The sequence below is a fragment of the Nesoenas mayeri genome (genome assembly GCF_963082525.1).
Source record: "Nesoenas mayeri genome assembly, chromosome: 3".
Taxonomy (NCBI): Eukaryota; Metazoa; Chordata; class Aves; order Columbiformes; family Columbidae; genus Nesoenas; species Nesoenas mayeri.
The window spans coordinates 93,114,316-93,137,253 of record NC_137544.1 but is presented as its reverse complement, the minus strand read 5'-3'; the positions used below and the strand labels follow the sequence as shown (position 1 = coordinate 93,137,253).

General features: G+C 36.8%; 1 protein-coding gene across 3 annotated transcripts in view; it reads left to right on the top strand.

Annotated features, from left to right (window-relative positions):
- Nucleotides 1–22,938, top strand: part of PLEKHH2 (pleckstrin homology, MyTH4 and FERM domain containing H2) — a gene marked incomplete at both ends in the record, with an annotated part of 49,271 nt that overhangs the window by 7,851 nt on the left and 18,482 nt on the right. For all 3 annotated transcript variants that reach the window (XM_080341695.1, XM_080341694.1, XM_080341693.1), the window contains 14 exons: nucleotides 5,649–5,711; nucleotides 6,758–6,907; nucleotides 7,358–7,441; nucleotides 8,879–8,960; nucleotides 10,850–11,032; nucleotides 12,748–13,733; nucleotides 14,737–14,812; nucleotides 15,285–15,379; nucleotides 16,010–16,154; nucleotides 18,214–18,350; nucleotides 19,418–19,528; nucleotides 19,786–19,872; nucleotides 20,381–20,539; nucleotides 21,203–21,283. In XM_080341695.1, the coding sequence (XP_080197821.1) occupies nucleotides 5,649–5,711; nucleotides 6,758–6,907; nucleotides 7,358–7,441; nucleotides 8,879–8,960; nucleotides 10,850–11,032; nucleotides 12,748–13,733; nucleotides 14,737–14,812; nucleotides 15,285–15,379; nucleotides 16,010–16,154; nucleotides 18,214–18,350; nucleotides 19,418–19,528; nucleotides 19,786–19,872; nucleotides 20,381–20,539; nucleotides 21,203–21,283 (2,439 nt within the window). The remainder of the gene's footprint in view (nucleotides 1–5,648; nucleotides 5,712–6,757; nucleotides 6,908–7,357; nucleotides 7,442–8,878; nucleotides 8,961–10,849; nucleotides 11,033–12,747; nucleotides 13,734–14,736; nucleotides 14,813–15,284; nucleotides 15,380–16,009; nucleotides 16,155–18,213; nucleotides 18,351–19,417; nucleotides 19,529–19,785; nucleotides 19,873–20,380; nucleotides 20,540–21,202; nucleotides 21,284–22,938) is intronic.

The window sequence follows — 22,938 nt, the reverse complement described above, 5'->3', positions numbered from 1 at the left end:
TTAAAACATGAAAACTGGTGGTCATCAAAGCCACTGACAAACAGATGACTTGTTTGTAAGCTGCACTGGCTCTTTTTTTAAGGAAATGCAGAGATTTGTTGAAATATTTGGGTTTAAATATAGGAATATAGAACCAAAAGGGGAAATCTGGTCACATGCAGTGCTGTGGAATAGCTGGCAGGCATATTCTTCAAACCATTTATAAACTTATCAAGCGCCAAATAAGAAGTCAGATCTTTTGCCTTTATAGCTTCTATTAGAAGGCAGTTCCAAAATCTTTTTTAGTTGATGTGGAAAATGAGGGTCTTCGAATTTTCAGCCTATGTTTATTCATCACCTGTTTATCTCTGCTTGCACCTTTGAAACGTGTGTTTATCACTCACTTCTTCTCCTGTTTGTTTATTTATGGAAGCAAACATATCCCCATGTTTCTTCGGTTTCAGTAGGTCCTCTGTGGTGTTCACTAAATGAAGAAATGGACAGATTTACTACTTTTTATGTGGACTGCTATTTTTCAACCACAGATGGTCTGGGCCTTTTTTCAGATGAGGAGGAATTGAAAAATTGAAATGCAAGGAAAGAAGCAGACTCTAAACATACCATTGTCAAGTCACTGGAAGTTCTGCACTTTATCACTAGACAGGCTGTATTTCTGCTTCAGAAACATCAAGTTTTATCTCATTTTTCATTTTTGAAAACTCTGATCTATTATCAGCATAATTTGACAGGCTTACAGAGAAGTGATGCTTTTCATTCATTAATGGTCCTGTTTTTTCCCTGTATTTATTTGAAAAGGATTTCCAAAAAGTCTACATGATACAACTGTGCTGTTTATAATATTAAAAATGAGGAGACAGTGTATTATTCACTGATTATAATGTAAATTTTAAATGTGAATGGAACAAGCTATTATGTTGAAAATTGGCTTGGATAAAAAATGAGATTTTTTTTCCCCATAAATAACATATATTTTCAGATCTCAAAAAGGAAATAACTACAACAATTTTATTTTTAAAAAATCCTTTGAAATTATTAAATAACTATTTCAAATATCAGGAACATTACCAATTCAGTGCTGTAATTTCTAATGCACATTACAGGAACAATGATCTGTATGTATATATGTATATAAATGGAAAAATATATATACATATGCATACAGATGGAGTATTTGTGAAATTTATGAGTGATGACTTTTGAATTTATACCCTTTGGTGATTTCATGCAATACATGTTTTAATAAAATGAAGATTTCTTTACTTGCACAACAATATATGTTGAACATTTCTGAATACAGTTCAGAAACTTCCAGGTGAACTTTGAGAAAGAATCACTATATGATTTGCTTTCGTATTGTAAAAAATTCCCCGTGACTGTGTGTTGTGCTTCAGTGTCCAGACCTCCAAGGCAGTACACCTCTCTGGTTTTATTGCTGCCATCTTTCTTCAAAGCATTCAGTATTTATTCACATGTGGCATTTCTCTGTTCATTGTTTGAACAAAAATAGCTCAGTTTGATGAGTGTCAGATGTAGAGTGGTTATTTCCTACTAAGTTTAAAAACAAATCTGTTTCTAACAGTAGATATTATTTTCCGTAATTCAGATAATTGATGCAGCGTGCACTAGCATGTTTGTAAGAGGAATTTTTCACTTAAACAGAAAAGGAGAAAGTGCAGGTTAAAGTAGCAGTCTTTTCTTCTGTATCTGTGTTGATACTGTTCTTTAGTCAGAATGTGGGCATTTCTTGCTTATGTGCCTAAAACATTTAATGTTTATATTTAAGCTTGTAAAACCAAACCCAGTATAGAGTATGCCAGGACACCTCTGAATCCTTAAAGAATTTCGGACGGAGCCTGCACCAACCATAGATGGGTGTGACAAGAATATTCCTTACAAGAGGCTTGTTGAACTGGGGCATTTTTTCAAGTTCTCTCATTCAAGACATGATAGAAAATTAAGCTTAACTATACTTCATATGCCAGATGTTACCAGTGATGTGCTGGCCCTCCATGTTTCTCCTGGGAAGCCGACTTTATGTCTGTTCGTACTTTGCAGACTGTAGTTCACTCAAGAAATGTCTAGCCAACAGCTGATAAATATAGACAAATACAGAAATAAGGTGGTGGGACAGAGGTCTAATTCAACAGATTTTTCTGTTTTTCACATAATTTTCTGTATAAAGTCGGAGTTGCTCATCAACATTCCAGTTGCAGCTACAGGTAAGAGTTCTTTGTTCTGCAGGTGGAAGGCACACTGACCTTTGCCTCCAAGTGTGGATATGGCTGCAGTTACGTGCCACTTCCATCATGAGGTTAAGTTTAGGTATCATTTGCTTTTTTTTTTTTTAAGTAATTTGAGGATCGTAAGCTAGCTATCCATGGTCTAAAGGTCTATCAAAAGCCACTGGGTAAACGGAATTTACCACTGCATTTTGTTCTTGAGGAGTTCAAAGCACGACTTCTGATTTAAACAATTAGCTATTAGTCCCATCACATATTTTCACCTTCCCTCTCTCTCCTCTCTCTCTCAGTAATGCTGTGATCGTTGTTAGGAAACATCTTATTAACTTAAGAAGAAGGTTTAAGGTTAGTTTTCCTTAGCGAAGAGAAATCCTTCCCTTAGAACTAGTTCCAGTCTTTGATAACCTTCAGAGTATCCTAAAGCAATATTTTTTTCTCTTTAACTTCACAGGCCTATAGAGTAGCAAAGCACTCAAGACTATAGATGTAAATCTAATTTTTCAGGCAAAACCATTTTGTGTATTGGTTAGAGAATATTTATGCAAACTGGAAAAAAATTATATTTTTTACATTTTTTTATTGTTACAATAGACACTGCAAAACAAACCTATATATACCCTAAATAAAGGGAAAATCAGGACTTACCTAGTAATTGTTATGTAGCATCAAATAATCAAAATGCTGGCCAATTTAACTGTAATAGACGTGCTCGTGTTTGGTAACTATGGTATTCCATTCTTGCTGAATAACAGATTGCTGGGTTTTTTTTTTAACAGGAGCCTCCTAAAATAAATTGAAGACCGTTTAGAAATTTTCCAAATAAAATCTCAGATTTAGCTGTTGCCAGGAAGCTGATTGACGTATCTGTATTGTGAGATCATGCAAAGCTTCATAGCATATCTCCTTGAAATAGTTAACTCTTAAAGAAACAAAAATAACCCTTGTTCTTCCATTTTTAATCTCTGAATGCTATTTTTCTTGGTAAATATTCTCTCAGCTCTTTTGGCTCCTAGATTTACATTCAACTTAGCAACAGCTTTATTTAAATTAATATTATTTGCCCCAGTAGTCTACATGAACAAATCATTATATTCCTGGTCCTGTGCAACAGTGTATATTCCTGGCAAGAGGTGCATTGTGCAGTTTCAGTGCAGAAACATGGAAGGAACGTAGGTCTGTAGTGCCCTGTATTATCCAGAACGCAAATGTTGTGTAGAAGAGCAGCACAACAGCTTAATGCTTGTATTGTGGTTCAGGGATCATGAGTTGCTGCTGGAGGGACTGGCTGTTTTCAGGTTGGAGCTCAGTGCACCTGGCAAGTGATGTTTCCAGATTTCATTTCCATTTATTAAATCTGGTATGTTTCTGCTACAACCTTACAGCTGAAATTAATTTTACCTGTGGGACATAAATAAATTGCCAATTAGTGCTGTGGCAAGGAGGTACATTTACAAATTGTTTGAATTGTTTGGCTGTGAAAACTGATGAACAATTTGCTACTCATCAGCAACGAATGTCACATTATAAATATATGAAGGACTTTCCTGTCATAATATTATAGAGCATTAACAATGTTCGTTATTGATATAATAACTGCACTTCTGCTTAGTTTAGCATAGGGCTTTTTTACTGCAGTGGAATGTTAGCTGACCATACATTCAGAAATAACCTCAATTTCTGAATCCTCAACTCCCTAAAAAAGAAATGTCTAAAAAACTATATTAAAATCAGTCTTTTAAACCCAAAAAGACAGATGGAGAGCAACCTTAGAATTTAAAATTCTAAAAATTTAACTCAAAATCTCAACATGAGGTTGTACAAACATGAAATGAAATGTATGTGACCAGAAAGGAACAAAGCAGGCTCATCTCCCTGTCTATCTGTCTGGACTGCTAGTACATGAATGACTGGGATGATCCTTTCCTTAGAAGAGACCTTGCAAAACAACTCACTGAGGGCTCGAATGTAACCATGTGTATTGTGAAATGGTTGTTGCTCTTGTATCAACGGTGTGTTGCAGTATTATGATGTGGACTGTGGGTTTTTCTATTGTATGAGAAAGTAGCAGAAGGTCAGTCACAGATTTTTTTATATTAATGAAAACTCATTTCCTCCATTTTCAGTTTTTGATTGATAGAAAATGATGGTTCTGTGTCCTTGTGGGTATGAGGTGCTAAAAGTACACAAAACTGTTTCATATGATTGACAACATAATTGGGAAGAGAAAGAGAGTGAAAAAGAAACTGAAAGATGCCAGAAATCAAGTACAAACAGGACAGAATGAAACTGATTATTTTAAAACCAAGCAGTAAACTGGAGAAGGAATAAATGGGTGTCATTTGCATTATTTGTATCATGCACTTTTCTACAAACAATTTTTAAGCTGAATTCTGAGTATCCCAGTGGTAATTATTTGATGTCTCATCCTCTTCAGATGAACTGAGGTCTTTGCTAGGTATTTCCTGAGAACCAGGAGGTCCTTAAGTTATGGAATACCTTATGGACTTTCTAGTGTTATTTCAAACCACAGTTTACTTTTTAAAGAAGTCATAATTGTATTATTCACCAAAATCAGACTAGAGAGCTCTTCACAAAATGTAAACTAAGTATTTCTCTCTGGCCTCTTCTATTCCATATTGTTGGAAAAGCCTTCAAAATAAATCATCTAAAATGCAAGGGCTTTCCGAGGCCCAGGGCAAAGGCTGAGCCTATGATTTATTTGGCATCATTATAAAGTACATAATAGATCAGGGTTTCTCACTGCTCAGAAGTGACCTGCACTCCTCTGTGTTGTGCTGGTCTCTGTCTTCGTCCATTTGCTCTGTGAATTTTCACATGTTTTTTTCCATTAAGCACCTGAGTCGACCATGTTTCTTCTGCCGCAGGCCCCTTCTTTCACACCGAGGGTGGAGGAGTGTGGGACAGGCCTCATACCACAATTCCTCCCCAAAGATAAATTTGTCTCCTTCAGAAGAATTAATGGCCCAACTGTATAATGTGCCAAGTGTTCTTCACTCTTGCCAGTTTTGGAAAGACATGAAGGAACTCAGCACTTTTTAAGCTTGCATGAGGAAAGTTTCAGGGCTGTTGTCAAAGAGGTTTCTACTCTTGGTCGCATGGAAAAAAAGCAATATGTCATATAGCACCCACAAGATTATGCTATGAAGAAAAGTTGTATTAATCTTTTTTTTTCTGTGGAAAAATCTTAACAATGTTTTAATACGGTCATAATGATTAATTATCTTCGGGCACACTGTTCATCCTTTTATTTATTTTTTTATGCTCTTGCCCACAACCTGTCTTTTCCTTTTTCAGAATAGACCATGAAAATATGTTTCACTGTGGTATTTCTGGCAACAGGCAGAAGGCAGCAGTGCTATTTTACTGTAATTTTTTATGTATCTACAGATGCAGCAGCTTGAGAAACAAGTCATAGATGCTGATCGTCAAGCAGAGAGAGCTTTTCAGCAGGTATATATATAAACTGAAAAATATCTCCAGTAGCTATGTGCATGTTACTCTAATGAAGGGAAATTCAGAAAAGGGCTATTTTTATTAAGTATTGCTGAAAAGGGAGAAGACAGTTTCCTTTTACATCTATTGATTTGCCTTACCAGAGGTGTTCTAACACCTTTATCTGCTCACTGTCCAGTTCAGTTCAGTAAAGTCAAAGCTAACAGCACAAATTCAAAATAGATACATGTAATGAGCTTCTTCATTGATGCATCATGAGTCTCTGATCTGTGATGTACATGGAAACAAAAGGGAGAGGGAACAGTGACCGATTTTAGAAAACCTGTGAGAAAATAAAATGAGGCTATCCAATGCAGTCTCTAAATAGGATTATTCTATGTTGTTTGTACATCTTGTAGAAGTTACATCATCTAAAGAATGAGATCATGGCTAAATATTCAACCAAAGTTGCCTTTTGATTCCAAATGGCAGATACAGCTACTGCAGACATTTTATGAACATATCTCTGGTACTCCCTAAAAATCCTTCCTATTTTACTGTGAGACAGACAGAAACCGAAAATTGCATTAATAAAAAATGTTCATGTACTAATTTGGCATTAGGAAACATTCCTGACTATGAGACAAGTACTTTTTAGCTATTTTTTAAGAATGCTTCTGATAATGTGTTGGGTTTTTTTACACTATGCAATTGTTTATTTATTAAAATATTGGTTTTTACACCTAATAAGAGCTCCCTATCAATAAATTTTATTATTCCATACTGTCACTTCTAAAACCTTGTGTTTTGCAAACCTGGAAGCCTCTTACTGAAACTAACAAAATCTGTATAAGGTCTATCAGTGTTTTGCTAGTCCTACTGGTATTAGATGCATAGAGAGATGACAATCTGAATTTCTTCTCAAATAGGCCTCAGAACTTTGCAGGGTTATCTTGAATTTTAAGAGGGGGGGGCAATTTTAACAGTCCATTATGTGATTAAATTCCTACCTGTAACTTGGAGTGTTGTGTTTCCTAAAGTCTTATGTTTGACCTTCCAAATAGGTGCAGGTCATGGAAGAAAAATTAAAAGCAGCTAATGTTCAGACAAGTGAATCAGAAACCAGGTTGTATAAGAGATGTCAAGATCTGGAGATCCTGATACAAGATAAAAACGACATAATACAAAAGTTGGAGCAACAACTTGAAGAACAGGTTAGAAATAATGGTGTTACAAGAGATGACCATCAATTCCATTCTTAATTACACGAAAGGAAAATAAAAATTAAGATCAATAGAAGACAGAAAAGATTAGCATTATTTCTGATGTTTGATTAAAGAGGTTCCCAGTAGATGTATATCATTTGGATAAGGTTTATTCCCTTGCAAATTATGTTCTATCTTTGAAAGAAAATCTAACTTTGAAGAGGGGAAAGACCTTCTTCTTCTTCACTGTCTTCTCTGAAGAGCTTTTATTTTTCCTAGAGGAAAGAGGAACAGCAGCCTCTGTGAAGGGACTGTTTATTTGTTTTGTTTTTTTAAATCACCATGTATTGGCCAGGAGACTGAATTACTTGAAGCAATCTTAGGATTTGTGTCTGAAGATGCTACTCAGGCAGATTCTAATACTCAGTGAAAAATATGCTTATGTCATTTTTTTTCCAGAAGCAACTAAGACTGCAAGAAGCAAAAATCATTGAAGAAAAAGCAGCTAAAATAAAAGAATGGGTGACAGTCAAGCTCCATGAGGTATAATTCTTGCTACAATACTTATACAGAAAACAGAATGGTGCGACTGGATGTCCCTTAGGCTTTTTGGCTGTTAAAGGGCTTTGTGCCACAGTAAAAACAAACAAAAGAAGTGCTTCACAGTTTCATTGATCTATATGGTTATTTGCTTGAAAGTGGAAAAATGAAAACAACAGCACAGAGGGCAGAGTATCCTTGTCACTTAAAATCTGGTGTCTCATTTGGTCATCTAGTATAATATGCGTCCTCTTTAGGAAGAAAGGGCCAGACCTGCTCTCTGGAAGGTCTGCTTATCTCTGCTAATTGAGAGAGATGAGCTGGCAAACTGAGCTTGCTCAAGCAGATGCCTGAAGCATGAATAATCCCCAGAAAGCTGACCAAGTCTGCTGGGGCCTGGCAGAAGAAAGGACTTGATCATGTTTTATTTTCCAATGCCCATAGTACTCTTAGTCATGAACAGTTTCAGGGGCGCTGGTTCTGTTCTTAAAAGAGACCAGTTGTCTCTCATGTTTCTCTCCTGTGGTGAAATAATCACGTCTCTAAGGCTGCCAGGTTTGTGCAGCTGTGTATGTATAGAATCTACAGTTGCCCGTAGAAGTTAAAATCCTACTCTGTTGTGGTTAACTGGAAATCATACTCCAGTTGAAAACCAATTCAATTATTATTTTTAAAGCAGGAAACTAGAAGTAGCATTTACTATTAGTCTGCAAGGAGCGTTTTTGAAATAATTTAATAAAAATACAATGAAGTTTAGCTAAAATTGCCTTGAAAACTTTGGACAAAATCAGACACAACTCAAACCATTTATTTAGTTTGAAACCTGGAGAATGTCAGGCCGGTGTCCCAGAGGTGGCTGAGTGCGACCCAATGGGAAGGGGAATTGCTGGCACCCCTCTCTGTAATTTGGGATACTCAGACTCAAATCTTCTCTGTGCCTAATTCGAAGCAGGAGTTTGAACCAACATCTTTTACCTCTTAGTAGTGGGTTGTTCTTTTTTTCTTCCCGTAGAAGGTCTTCTGCTCTGTATAAAGTGTTTCAGTATCTATTTTTTAATCTTTGTTGTGGGATGGTAGGAGGCATTAGCACCATCATTCCTTCTGTTTCCTCTGCTTGCTCTTGCATTTGCCACGTGGCACAAGAGTTCGTAATTCTAGCCCTCTGCTTTTATTAAAAATACCAATGCAGATTTCTTTTTTCTTAATTATTAAGGCTTTTTAAAGCAGTGTTGAGTTTGCTGGGTTGGGGGAATGATTTTAATAGAGGTTGAGCAAATGATTGCAGGGGATTTCATTTTTCAGAATAAATGAATGCCTAGGCTGGCATTAAGAGAAGTAGCTTTATCTTTAGACAGGCAGAAACTCAGAGAAAATGGAAATGATGTAATGACTTTAAAAATTGTTTCACTGATGGAAGAGATTACATTTATATACTTTTAGTTAGAGGTGGAAAATCAGAACCTTCGCTTGATCAACCAAAAGCAAACCAAGGAGATGAAAACAGTACAATCTAAACTGCAAGGTAAATGTGCAAGTCTTTTAAAAACCTCTTGATATATGGCATAATTCTTTCTATTCTCTATTAATTTGTGCATCCATTGAATTGAAATATTCTGTGAAACCACAGAGATTTCAGTTAGTGTGAATTGACATCAGAGTGACTGTACATGAAGGTGTTAGGCACGCAAAAATTTAATTTTTATTAAAAAGATATGCAGACAAACCACAACTTTTTTCTGTTGGATGAATGGGTAGCTCTGTTATTTAAGAGGTTCTGCAAGTAGTAAGATTTGACTGGATTTATGTCATATATTTGCTTTCACTTCTTCTTGGCACCGATGGCACTAGCATTGTTAAGGAATAGATGAATGTCAGTCTTCATCTGCTTTTTCAAGCAAAATGTTCATCTGGGAATCAGATTTCTGACCAGATTTTTTTAATTGCTATATTTGACTAAAGTGATCCAAAAACCTTAATTCAGCCTCAGTATCACCAGGGTCGTCTCCACGTGGATATAGTTAATTTTAAAATCATAAAATGTAAATATGGTAAAGAGGAATATCACCTCCAAAGAGCATTAATCAAAGTTGAATTTTATTTGCCACCATGTTGACTGTTCACCAACTTTCTTAAGTCTCGCTGAAGGTTCTCACAGTCCTCTCCATATTTGGTTGACCTGACAACTTACAATCATCTGAAAATCTTGTTAGTTTGCTACGTAGCCCTCATTTCACAGAACCACAGAATGGTTGGGGCTGGAATGGACCTCTGGAGATCATCTCATCCAACCCACCTGCTAAAGCAGGTTCTTGATAATGTATCTCATGTATATTTGTATATACAGAGACATTTAGAAATAGGTGTATGTGTATATATATGTGTGTGTATGCACCTAAAATGTGTATATGAAAATATAAATATTTACAAAACACATGCATACACAATATGAAGCTTTTAAACCAAGATGCACATCTCTGTTAATGAAGAAACTGCATAACTTTGTTTCTTTGCTATTTTTTGATCAGTAGCAATTCTGTATACTTCAGCACTTCATAGCTTTGCTCGTCCTCTTCTGATATATCTATTCAAAGGCTTTTTGAGACACTAAGAATTTGTCAGCTGGATTTAACAGACATTTACTTAAATGCTCAAAATATTGAGAAATTTATTAGTATTTGCTGTGTTCATACTGGTAACAGGCTACAGATTATGATCATGTGGTACTGTTTTTAAACAGTTTGTAGATATCAATGAGGGTCATTTGTTCCTGGATCTGCCACATAACTTTTTATAAACAGGGATGCACAGCACTGTTTCATATCAGCTTCTGGCAGAACAGCTGTCCCTAAAGACAGATTTCATATTCTCAAGGCAGTTAATCCTTTTATGCTTCCACCTTTTCTTGAAGTCCTCCAAATATACCTTCTAAGCCTGGAAACTTATTTTTTATATTTGCTGTAGCACCTATTACAGATTCTCTTAATATTATTATCTGAAGGGAAGGCGCCACCACATATTTTAATACTATTGTTCTACAGTCTTTCCAATATTATTTACCCTAGATTAATCTATAGGTTTATTTTCAGTCACAGCAGAATAAAACCAGGTATTTCCTCCAGGTTTTCGTTCTTAATATTAAGTGCATGTTGTATATCTTGATTCTGTGAAATTGTTAAAAGACATTTTTTTTTGTCTTTCTATACTAAAAAAACCACCAATCTTTAAGAACTAGAAATGTAGCTCTACTTTTGTTTTGATGTGGGGAAGTATCAGGTAGATTTTTAAATTATCTTTTTGCTAAGTGTTAGTTACCTTTAAAAACAAAATCAACAAACTTTACACTGTAAAGAGACCAGAAGCATAGCTTGCAGTATCCTATTAACACAAGATTTCTGAATTACTGTTCTTCAGAAGCTACGGGCAAGAAATCTGTCACTTCAACACAAAAACCTGCAGAGTGTCAGCGACTAAGCAGTTTGACTTTTGGATGCTTTTCGAATAGAGCAAGAAGTCCTCAACCATCTCCTAAGTTCGAAGAAATAAGCAAGTCTTCATCTAAAGAGTCAGACTACGCTGAAGGCAAAGACATGCTAGGTACTTAGACACCACCACTGCTGTTTTATTCTCACACGGGAAGAACTAAAATCATCAGCTATGTCAGCGTATCCAAAGCAGCTGTTTTCAAAGTACATTAACAGTACTCTCTCCTTCTTTAATGCTAGTCTCTATTATTGCTGTTAGTGCTCTGTGAGCACTAGAGTCTCTATAATACCACTAATATCCTGTTTGGCAGCGTGCACTGGTGGGCAGGTGCTTTGACTGCAAGGGAAAGAATTTGTTGTGGCCTCAGCTTGCTCCACGGTAGCATAAGGGGTTTAAGGCTGCCAGGCCCCCAAGGAGGGCTGTTACATTTTTGTGCCTGTGTAGAGTCTTGCCTAAGTCCAGTTTCTGTATATTCTATCAATGCTGGTGTCCCAGTGTTAGTTTCACAGCGTAACTCAGCAACATAAACTCAGTAATATGATCAAGGTAAGACAAAAGAGAAGAAAGTCTCAGGGATCTTTTTGCATCATTCCTTCCTATTCAAAGAAGGAGAAAGCTCCCTTATCAGCTCATGCAATTTTCCCAACAAGCTGGTAATGCCAGCAAATCGGTGTGCTGTTATGCTATAATAAGCATAAGCAAGTCCATTGCAGTTTGCTACTTCTCTTAAGTCATGAAAAGCTCAGGAAGAGAACTCTTGCTGCATTTCTTCGTTTGAGTCCCACAGTCCTATTTATGCCCTCAGCATTTTCTCCACAGTTAATCATGGTACCCAAAATTGCAAGTTGAGGTCTGTGGAAAATCAGAAACTGAAACAGATTCTATTAATATTTTGTATATTTATGTGACACCAAGTTCATTATAAAGGTGGGTATATATTATTATTTCCATTTTTATAGATGAGGGAATTGCAATAAGAATCTGGTTTTCAAGGGAAAGGATAAGAAATAGAACTTTAGGCTTGCCTAGATGGAAACAGATCAAGTTTTATGACTTCATTACTTTAATGTGGACTAAATTAAAATATTTGGTTACCCAACCCACTTCAAATTCATCCAGCTATTTAACATTAGCTTTCCGAAGTGTCTCTATGGAAAAGCCCTAGTTCTTGGACCTGTTGTAATTCAGGGGGAGCACATAGGCCTCACTGACGTGCTGCAGGCTATAGCTCTCTCTTGCAAAACCAGGTAAAAGTGAAGAGCAGAAGCAAAGCATCTTTCCTTAAGCATTTTTCATGAGCCTCTCGTGTATCTGAAGCATTCACCCCTGAGAATACAATAATAGCTTGCAGAAGAAATTTCTGTGTAGAAACACTGCAGAAATGCTCAGAATACTTGATCTGTTAACGTAAATATTTTCTGACAAGTTTTTACTAAACTTTCATTTTCTTTAGATTTAATAAAGTAGCTCCATTTATATGCCCTCTTAAGCCCTTAGGGGCTTGGGGGGCATTGTTTGTTTTCATGCATGTGTGGTTCATTTTAAAATACAGCTCCACTCTGCTCGTCTTTACATTTATTGCCATTTTTAGTTTGGCTAGAACTTTTGAGTAATGTCTGTTACAGTTTTTTGGCAAACATCATTGCAACTTCAGTTGCATCCAAAAATTGGTAGTCTTTTCCTTAAGGTTTATTGTTTACAATATTAAAAAAATGTGCTTACGCATTTAAAATTATTACTTACTATTTGTAGACATGATGACAAAATCCTTTAGCAGCTAAGTTTGCTAAAGTAATTTTCTTACGTTCATTCTATTTCTCCCCTAGAGACGGATATCCTGGAAACTACCTTTGCTGGTCCAGTTGAGACCAATAAAGGTCAGAAGTCATTGCAACAAAGTTCCTCTGCATCAGAGCAGAACAAAAATGTGAGAACAAGCTGTTCATCCAAAGACATAGACAGCGACATGTCAAAGAACTCCTGCACTACCGGAAGTGACTGGAGCTCAGATGAGGATGGAGGAGACAATAAAGGGCTGAAATCCAGGTGTACCTCCATTCTCTCAAGCCACACATCTGCAGAGAACACAAGGTACAGTCGAGTGGGAAGTGAAATGTATTTGACAGCATCTGATGACAGTAGTTCTCTGTTTGAAGAAGAGAGTTTTGGTGTTCAGAGGACTCAGCACAAGAAGTTTTACTCCTGGCAGCAAGGGTCCCAAAGAAAAGGCCAGAACAATCCAGGTGGAAAGTGCAACTCGGACTTCATAAGTAAAAAGAAAGACCAAGATAGTTCTTCAGATGAACTGAATAAAAAATTTCAATCTCAGAGGCTAGATTATTCATCCTCATCCAGTGAGCCAAATACACCAAGTCCAATTTTAACCCCTGCTCTGACACCCAAACACCGAAGTCTGGCAACTTCTGCAGGTTCTCAGTGCACAGCGCCATCAGATTGTCCCTCAAATCTGCCACCCCCAAAGCTGCGGACTCCTAATGTGCTTAGTCTAAATTCAGCATTAGCAAAGAAACACCTAAGCCAGCCCCAGCTGAGTTCTGACAGAATGTTTGGTAGAAATCGAAATGCCATAAGCATGATACGGCCATGGAAACCTCAGGAAACAGACATTGATCTGGTGGACGGAGAAGATACCGATATTTTAGAGAAAATGGAGATTGGCTGTGATGAAGGAGTGTTTACCTACGACTGCCCTGAAGCACAAAATGCTGAAGCCCAGGAACCTTGTGATATGACAAAAAAGGGTGCTAATAACAAACCTCCAACCCCTCCATTACATCGATTTCCTTCCTGGGTAAGTGTAACTATAGATCTTTTTCGTACTGGTGAAACTAACTCATTTTCATGCCTCTCTTCTACAATTTTTGTTGCCCTGCCTTTCTTATTCTCTGATGGCAAGACAGGCTGTTACCTTAACTGGACTAAGAGGACAAACTCAGAAGCAAGTGATTTAAAGCACAGCATTTCTGCTATTGAACAACATAATCACTATTTTTGTAGATAAGACTAATTTTCGTCATGTCACATCTAAGTTACATATGTGCTTTTGAGTGTATCAAAAGAGGTAATGCTTCTGACTGCATTTATTTCTTTATCTTAACACCTAAGAGTGCTGGTGTTACTGCCTTTGCTGTAACCATTGTACCACTCACAGTCTGGACAATTAAGTTGACAGAAGAGAACTACAGATTACAAAAGTTACTGACCACATTTCCAAGTAAAATTTTAAAGCTATCAATCAAGGAATTAAAATAGATATTAATATGTCGTACACAAAATCCAAAATTAGCTGTGTCAAGACTCACTGATTCTGCAGTTCCACAGTCAGACATTTATTAATGATTCATAGATGAACAATGGATTAATGGAACTGCTTCTCTATGTATCTGTTTTAATGCATTTTTTTTAATTATAGAATTTCTTATTGTGGCCTTTTAACACAAAATGGTTCAAAAGTTGCTTCCTAATGGCATTTCTCTGTTCTTAACATACAGTCTTCCATTAAAAAATATTCTCAGTATAGCTTCTTTGGCCCATGATAAGAGCAAGTTTTTCAATAAGTTAGCTTGAGGGCAAGCTTTGTGTGCAAAAAGGTTGAAATAGACGACAGATATGATGCATATGGCACATAAAATAGAGATGCATTTTTCAGCTGCTACTGATGACACCATTTTATCAACCAGCTTATCACATTGTTGCACTAACACAAAGGCTAGGAGACTATGGGGAGGCTGAACAGAAGAAGAGTAAATGTTGTGTTTTAACTATCTGCCATCAAATCCATTCTGCTTGTATAGGAAAGCAGAATTTATGCTGTAGCCAAATCTGGTTTAAGGATGTCTGAAGCTTTCACCGTGGAATCTCTGAACAAAAGTAAGTGGTTTAGCTGTTCATTGTCTCAACAAAAATTCTCTTTTTATGGCGATTTGTAAGCAAGGACCAAAGGTCCCATGTTTCTCTAAGATACTTTTATGAAGATTCAGTTATCTGCTATTTAAAACCTAGGAGAATGTTATCTTCCCATTGTCTTCTATTACCTTGCCTCTTTGTGCTGGATTTCTACTTTGTTCGCTCCAGTTTTCTGTGCAGTTCATTTTGAAGATTCTGTATGAGGTACCAAGGTAAGAGATTATACTTCCAATTTAAAAAGGGTTAGTCATCATCACTACAATTTATTTATACTCTTTAAAACCACTGAAATTTCAAAAAGCTATAAATCTTACATCTAAACCAGTTCAGGAGTTTGTTTTTTATAGCAGTTATACAATGCAAAAAATTAAATTTTAATTTGGTTAATTGAGGGGTAAATTAGGAAGCTCATTTATACAATGTGTTGCTTTTTTAGGTGCTGTTTCACTACCTTCATACTCCATACCCAGCTTATATACATCTCTGATATATAAGAACATGACCACTCCTGTCTACACCACTTTGAAAGGGGTAACTGTATTACCATTTAAAGGAAATTTTTAAATACCATTAAGTTTCACATCCAGGAACTGCTGTTTCACATTCGCTGCTACCATGCCAAATATGTCATAAGATGATGTTTCAACATCACAGAACCCCAGAAGTAATGGAAATGTCAAATAGCTGGAAAAAAAATTATTGCTGCTTATAAAATGTTACCAGCCCAGGTCAATTCTTCTTAGGTCCCTTGCTGATTTTTTCCAAAGGCTTGTTAAGTTATTAAACAGAGCCACATGGTGCTCAGTGCCATAATTAAAACTGTGTGTATGTGTAGAAATGTTTTTGCGTCAGTGCCAAAGCTGTTTATAGTCAGCCAGCAGTAACTAATCGCAGCATTGTTTGTTTTCTGGCAGCCTTTTGTGATTTGGAAAGACCCATGCCTTGATCTACCTCAGGTTTCTGTTTTAAAATGTGGGGCTGGTTAAGGGTACAGAGGGCAGAGGGAATTCAGTTTTGTGTTGATATTTGCGTGCCAAAACTCACGACCCAAGTAAGAACAGCTCTGAATGTTAAGCCAGCAGAGCTCTGCTATGCTGTGGAGGAAATGACTGAGGCACCCTTTATGCAGTGTATCAAAGAATGTTGTGTTACTTCCTGCAGAAAGCAACTCAAATAAGCAACAGCCCATTTATAGATGAGTCGTCAGGATCTGAGGAAGAAGACAGCTCTCGGTCCAGCTCAAGGACTTCTGAGTCTGATTCCCGAAGCAGAAGTGGTCCAGGCAGTCCTCGGGCTATGAAACGAGGTAGGCAAAAACTGGAAGAACAAGGAACTTCTGGGGAGTTCGGAAAACCAGGGAGTTTACATGAACGCCGTAGAAATGGATTTCTTCTTTAAACAGCATGGATATCTTAAATCTAGGGTTTTATCTCAGCTGTCAAAGCCTTGATCTCTTATTTGAGCAGGAGAAAGGACTGTTACACAAGCTTTTTATTGCTGTTATTACAGATGGCTTTTTAAGGCATTAATCTATTAGCTGGAGGAAAAGTGACTTGTACATTTAAAGCAAGAGGCTCTGTTCTATCTATCTATCTATCTATCTATCCATCCATCCATCCATCCATCCATCCTCTGTCATGCCAAGGACTTTGTGTGACCTTTAACTGTCAGTAAAAACAGCCTAGGAAAAAGTAATTGCCATCGGAAAAAAATCCCTGCATATATTCAAGTTTATAAATCAAAGTAACAAATTAATGCGATCAGAAAGCAGGTGGAAAAGTTCTCAACAGAGTGTTTGGTTGTGTCATCTCACGTAGTGATGCACTTCTTTCATTTTTACGTGAGGAGACAATGGAGACTAAGATCTAAGATCCTAGTGATGCCGAGTGTTAAGGTCCTTCATTATATGCTGCTTTAGAAATACCAAATAACATTATTCAGTAGTCCCCGTTAAACACGTTAAAATCACCGTGAGCTGGAGCTCCACTCAGTCAGCCTGTTGCAGGCAGACACAGCCACTGGCCCACTGGTTTTCCCATGCCAGCCACACGTGACGCCGAGTCCTGTTTCCAGTGACGTTTTTATAGTTTTGCTACATTAGTGTGTGAATAGGACCTCTAGTCCTTTCCAGCAGCTCCATCTTGCTGAGCTAAAATGAGTGCTGTGGCTGCAGATGGATCTCCTTTTGCGTGCTTGCACAACCCAAAAGGTGAATTAGCTGATTTAATAGCTGCTTTCACCTACAATTTACATCTGTGTCTGCAAAATGGAACCATGCCCTTTGTTCGTGCTTTCTTCTGAGAAAACAGTCCTTGCATTGTTTCATGCATGGAAACCTTTCTTAACCACAATACATATGTGTACATATCTTCGTTGAAATCACATTGTTTAAAAATCTAGGCAGTCTCAAATTTCACTGGGTGCAAAATTAGCTTGATGAATATTTGTTATTAAAGACCCTGCATGAGAAAAGATGAACCCACTCTGAAAGCCCAAGTGCCTTACAAAAGCAAGAAATGAGAAAAGCTTTCTTTTTTTAAAAAAAAATAAATTGACAAATTAGTTTGGAAATTAATAGAACAAAGGAAACAAGTGATATTCATTTCAATCTTGGAGAGTAACCCTTCAGAGTAGAACACTAGTCAGAAAGTAAAACTTTACAAAAGGACATGCTCACATGTTTAAAAATAATTATTTCTATGATGAATAAGAGAGAAGTTTGAATCTTCATTGCTGATTCACTAGAACCGAAAACAGGGTGCATTTCTTTCAGGGTTAAAGTTAATAAACTTTAAAAAAATACTGAAATCTGGAATTCAGATTTACAGAAAACATCAGTATAAAACTTCATACTAATTGCAAAATAATGAGAGTCACGTACAGCTTCAACATATAGCAGATCTTGAGCATAGCTTCTCAGTACACAGCAGTTGTATGAGAAATCCAGATACCAGAGCAAATGATAGAAAGGGGAAGGGGAAAGTTGCTTAGCTTAATTAAAGATCCTGTATTCATTTTCTAGAGAATGAGTATGGTGCATCGCACTGACTCCCTCCTTCAAAAAGATGGTGTAATATAAGGTGATAATATATAGAAGACATTTATTTATTTGTTGTTTGATTCACAGGTGCCTTAAACTCTGTTTAATTATGAAGAAAATGGGATTCAGCTATTAGCACTGTGCTAATAGTTTGATATTTTAACAAGTGCTTGTTTCCTGATGGATTTATGTTGATACTTGCCTGCAGATCCTACTTAGATATTCTTTCTGCACTGATATTCTGATCTCATTTGTTTCTTACGTAATTCAAACAAACAAACACAAAACCACACACATAAACAAAATCTTCCTTCTTTTAACTCAGGGGTGTCTCTGTCTTCTGTGACTTCAGAAGGTGACTATGCTATTCCTCCAGATGCATATTCAGTAGATACAGAGTATTCAGAGCCAGAGCAGAAACTGCCTAAGACCTCTTACTCATCTACTGATAATGGGAAAAATGTGAGTACTGAAGTTCTGTGAAGAAGTGTACCTGTGGTGCTATGCGTATATTTATGTTCAAAGACTGTTACCAGATCTTTGTATTCAGTCTTGCAGGCTCTCAGACTGCCTTACAAGTACAAATAGCAAAATACACCAGCAATAGGTGGGCCATATAAGACTATAATGGTTGAAGGAAAGTGGAGGATGATTCTGAGCTTTCTATATAATGAATGGAAATAGGTGGACAACTGCAGAAGACAGTGCAAAGCACCTAAGATTTTCCTTCTTGGAACCAAATCTGTTATCAGATATCATATGAAAGACTAAAATTAGCTTATTTGAATACTTAGGGAAATAGAAGGACATTCCACTGAAGGAGCTGGAGGCATCAATAGAAATCTGTGTGCAGTAGTATATTTCTATAGCTTCCTCATTCAGGGAGAACAACTTCAGGCATTAGAGAAATCGTAAGTAGAGTAACATGCAAGGACAGGTCAAAGAAACCAAACCATTATGGGGTACTGGTCTCTTTTTTAATGGCTTGTGTTAGTAGTTAATGTCTTGACATACAAGTGGATTGACTGCCTGGTGATGAAGATAATTTATTTTAAGCTTTCTTCAGAGAGCAAAACTGAGCTCTGTTCTGCAGGCATACACACTAAAGTACGTCTGTGCAAAGCTCCGTATTACAGTGCTCTATATCTGGTCTGTAGGTTAGACCCTGAAGTTGGGAAAAAAAATATATTACATTTGATTCATTTTGCTCCTTGTTTAATGTAAATAATTAGTAAAATCAAGAATCATATTCTTAATTTCTGTATAGTTCTGGGCAAGTCATTCTCCTTCATGTACTATAACTGTAAGTAGGGATACTAATTAGTTATCCCACATGCATGGGATTTGTCTTAATTAATGCTTGTAAAAAACTTTTTTATTGGACTAAAGTCTCATTAAAGACTGTAATTATTATTTAGCATGCTTTTAAGTCATTAAATATCTGTGCCTTTCTGTATTTATACATATCTCTGAGGGTACAGGTATATATGTGTACCTAACTACTTTTAATCTGACTTCTGAATAATCAGGAACCTTTGGAAAAATCTGGATATCTGTTAAAAATGGGTGGTAAAGTAAAGACTTGGAAACGACGGTGGTTTGTGCTTAAAGGAGGCGAATTACTATACTACAAATCTCCAGTAAGTACATGTAACTTTTCTACTGTTTAATATTAGGTTGTTTTTACTGAGCATCTCAGGCTGCTAGAAGGAAAAGAAATGCATTCCTAGTGTCTGTTAAAAAGTGATTCATGACTCAGTTCCCCAAGAGGTATACACGGTACTCAATGTCTAACTAGAAAATATTCATCAAGATTAATGTTTAAATGAGTTCTATAATTATTTATTGCTATTTGTTGGTAGATTTAAAATATTGTTTTTCCATTCTTTCCATACAGAGTGATGTCATTCGAAAACCTCAAGGTCAAATTGAGCTAAATGCATCTAGCCAGATTGAAAGGGGGGATGGAAAACAAACAATTCAGGTGCCTGCTTTGCTCAGCTGTGTTTCAACGGGTATTTATTCCTTCCATCCCCAAACCCGACCCCTTGTTCCAGTCCGTATTGCACTGGAAGTCCAAGTGTAGACTTGGAATTAATCGGTGCCCTTCATTTGAAACCCAAGAATCATTTCAGTTACCATGGAAAGACCTACATGTAGTCCCTGTTTGTATTGCCACAAAGGTCAGATGGTCACATATGAGATATAAATAGAGTGGTCTGGGGCCAGCCATTAGGGCTGAGACAAGTTGTTGAAAGGAGATAAATTGAGTTTTCTCAACTCTGCTGTCCTGGAGCTTTTCAGATAAAGCCTTAGAAATGGTCTGTCTGCTCTGCCTGGCCATGGAATGTTTTGTTAATGAAAAGTACTTTGGGGAAAATAAATGCCCCAAAGTTGTGAAACTACAATGAGCAGTGTATGTTACAGCCCCCACACTTTGGCATCAAATGTATAATGTTCTTGAAGCTGAAGATTCTTCTGTTACTACGTAGCTGACCACAGAAAAACGAACATATTACCTGACTGCTGATTCTCCCAACATCTTAGAAGAATGGATCAAAGTACTACAGAATGTTCTTAAAATTCAGGCTGCCAGCCCACTTTTTGTACAGCCGGAAATCAAACCAACCATGAAAGGATTACTAACAAAGGTAGGAACACTCTTCTTCCTCCAATCTGCTTAATTCAGTACTTCTTAAGAATAATATCTAGAGGAAAACTGCCCTACAATAAAGTAAATGCAAGCAAAAACAGACATGTTTTTCCTTTCCCAGTATTTTACAATGTGAACAATCCAGAAGAACTACCAACTCACCTATTTGGGCAACATTTTTCTTCTGGTTGTTTGATTTGATTTGGTTTTCTTTTTGTCTTTTTAATTCATTATTTCCTCTATTGCATTCTCCATTTGTGCTTCACCATATGTTTCATTAGCTGATTGACTTACCTTATTTCAGTGGAATGCTCTTTATTTTTATATTACTTACTGGGACAGATTATTTCAAGATAATAAGAATACTGTATAAAAGGAATTTTTCTCTTTTAATTCTTACATGTCCTTAGCTTCCACTAATTTAGGCCTTATCCAAAGCCAAATGAAAAACTCACAGGGGCTCTACTAGGCTTTAGATGAGCATCTGATACTTTAATTCTTTTGCCTTTAATAGTGTTAAGCAGTTTTAACCATTTGTCTAGTAATGTGGAAAGGAATTTGAACCAAGGCATTTATTCCCAGCATTACTGAAGTTCGGAGACAGTGAAATATAGTCTGTATTTTTCTGGCTGTGCTTGTTCCTAATGTTCTGTAATTTCAGGTAAAACATGGATATTCCAAAAGAGTTTGGTGTACGCTAGTTGGAAAAATACTGTATTATTTCCGTAATCAAGAAGACAAGGTGGGTCCCTTACTTGTTTCTTCAGTGAATGGAAGATAACATACTGAAATTGACTTTAAACAAAACTGTTGCAGCTTTATTAAGGTACAGTTGGCCAGGGTGGTATATGCCCATTTTGTCTTGAATACCAAACATTTATACTTCACAGATGGTCAACTTGGAAGGTTCCTGTCTAACAGACAGTAACCCAGGGCACACCCATTGGTCTCCTTCTCTTCTGGGATTGATATATGTTCTGCATCTTATCCCTGTAGCCAAAGGGGGACACAGATTTGCTGGCAGTTCAGGTCTGCTTTTCTGAGAGGTGTGAGACTGATCAGAAAAGGCGTGACTGTCATTTACTTCAGGAAGCTGACCCTTTCTCGTGTGGTTGCAGTGAGTGCTGACTGCAAGTTTCAAGAAATTAAATGTTCTTTTTCTCCCTCAATTGACTTCCAAATCCTGTTCATTGGTATGTCACGGTGTCTCTGCAGAGTTGGCTGCTTTGCAGATGTGTGTCTATGGGGGGGATCTTTTCCCACTCATCAGAATTATGGAAGAGGAGCTCACTGTCTACAACTGACCAAGTGAATAGAAATGGAGATGGAGGATGGCAAGAGAAAGGGAAGAGAAAATTATTCCTGAAACCTATGGAAAATATTCCTTGAGGAAAGAAAGGAAGAAATAGCATCCAATCAGCTTTAATTCATCTTCCACCCTCCCATATCCTGGAGGACAAGAAGAGCTAAGAAAGAGCAAGACCTGGCTGTTCCACTTTAGACCCAACCTTTAGTTCTCTACCCACACTTCTGAATATTGTTGGTCCTAATATGTCCAGTCATATTTATCTACAGATACAGGACAAAGGGCACCTCCTAGTCATACTTTTCAGCTGTCCTTTGCTCCAAAGGCATTTTATTTTGTCATCAAGAAACATGTTTTTAATGGAAGCATGTCAGGAACAAGTTTTTGGAAACTTGTACAAGAATTCTTGTTAATACCACTGAGTTTATGAATATTTGATGAATACCCTTGTTACCTAGTTCTACCAAAGAGACTGCAGATACTTCACAAAATGGTAACAGTCCACTGAGCCATTACAACCAACAGTTCAAAAAAATACAGAAAATCTCATGTGTTATTTCAGATCTATCAAAATAATCACACTGGACCCAGTAATTCACAGTCTTTGTATAAAGCCAATTATTCCCTTTGTTCTCCTTTCCTTTTTTAGCCTTTTTTAAACATTCAACTAAACCTTGTTTCTAGACCTATATGAATAAGATAGCAGTAACCATCCATCAAAACATATTATTTTAATTACTCTCTAAAAAAGTGTAGTAGAGGGATGGGAAATTAAATTACTAGAGTATTAATCTCTAGCTCATCTGACAGAGACACTAAAATAACTTGCATTTTCTCCTGTGAAGATATCTCTATGTTTTAAGTATGTGGATTTATGTTTAAAGTGTGTGAATTTACACATTTTACCATTGAACATCTTGGGGTTTTAGCATGCCCTTTAGAAGCATCTAAGAATTTTGCTGGCTACTTGTTAATATTTCCCCCACATTTGGAATAAGTTTTGCTGCTCTTTTGAAGCAAAATTGAAACTAATTTGCTAGCTTGTAATAGAATAAGAATTTAGCTTTTGTAAGCAGAATATATATGGAGAG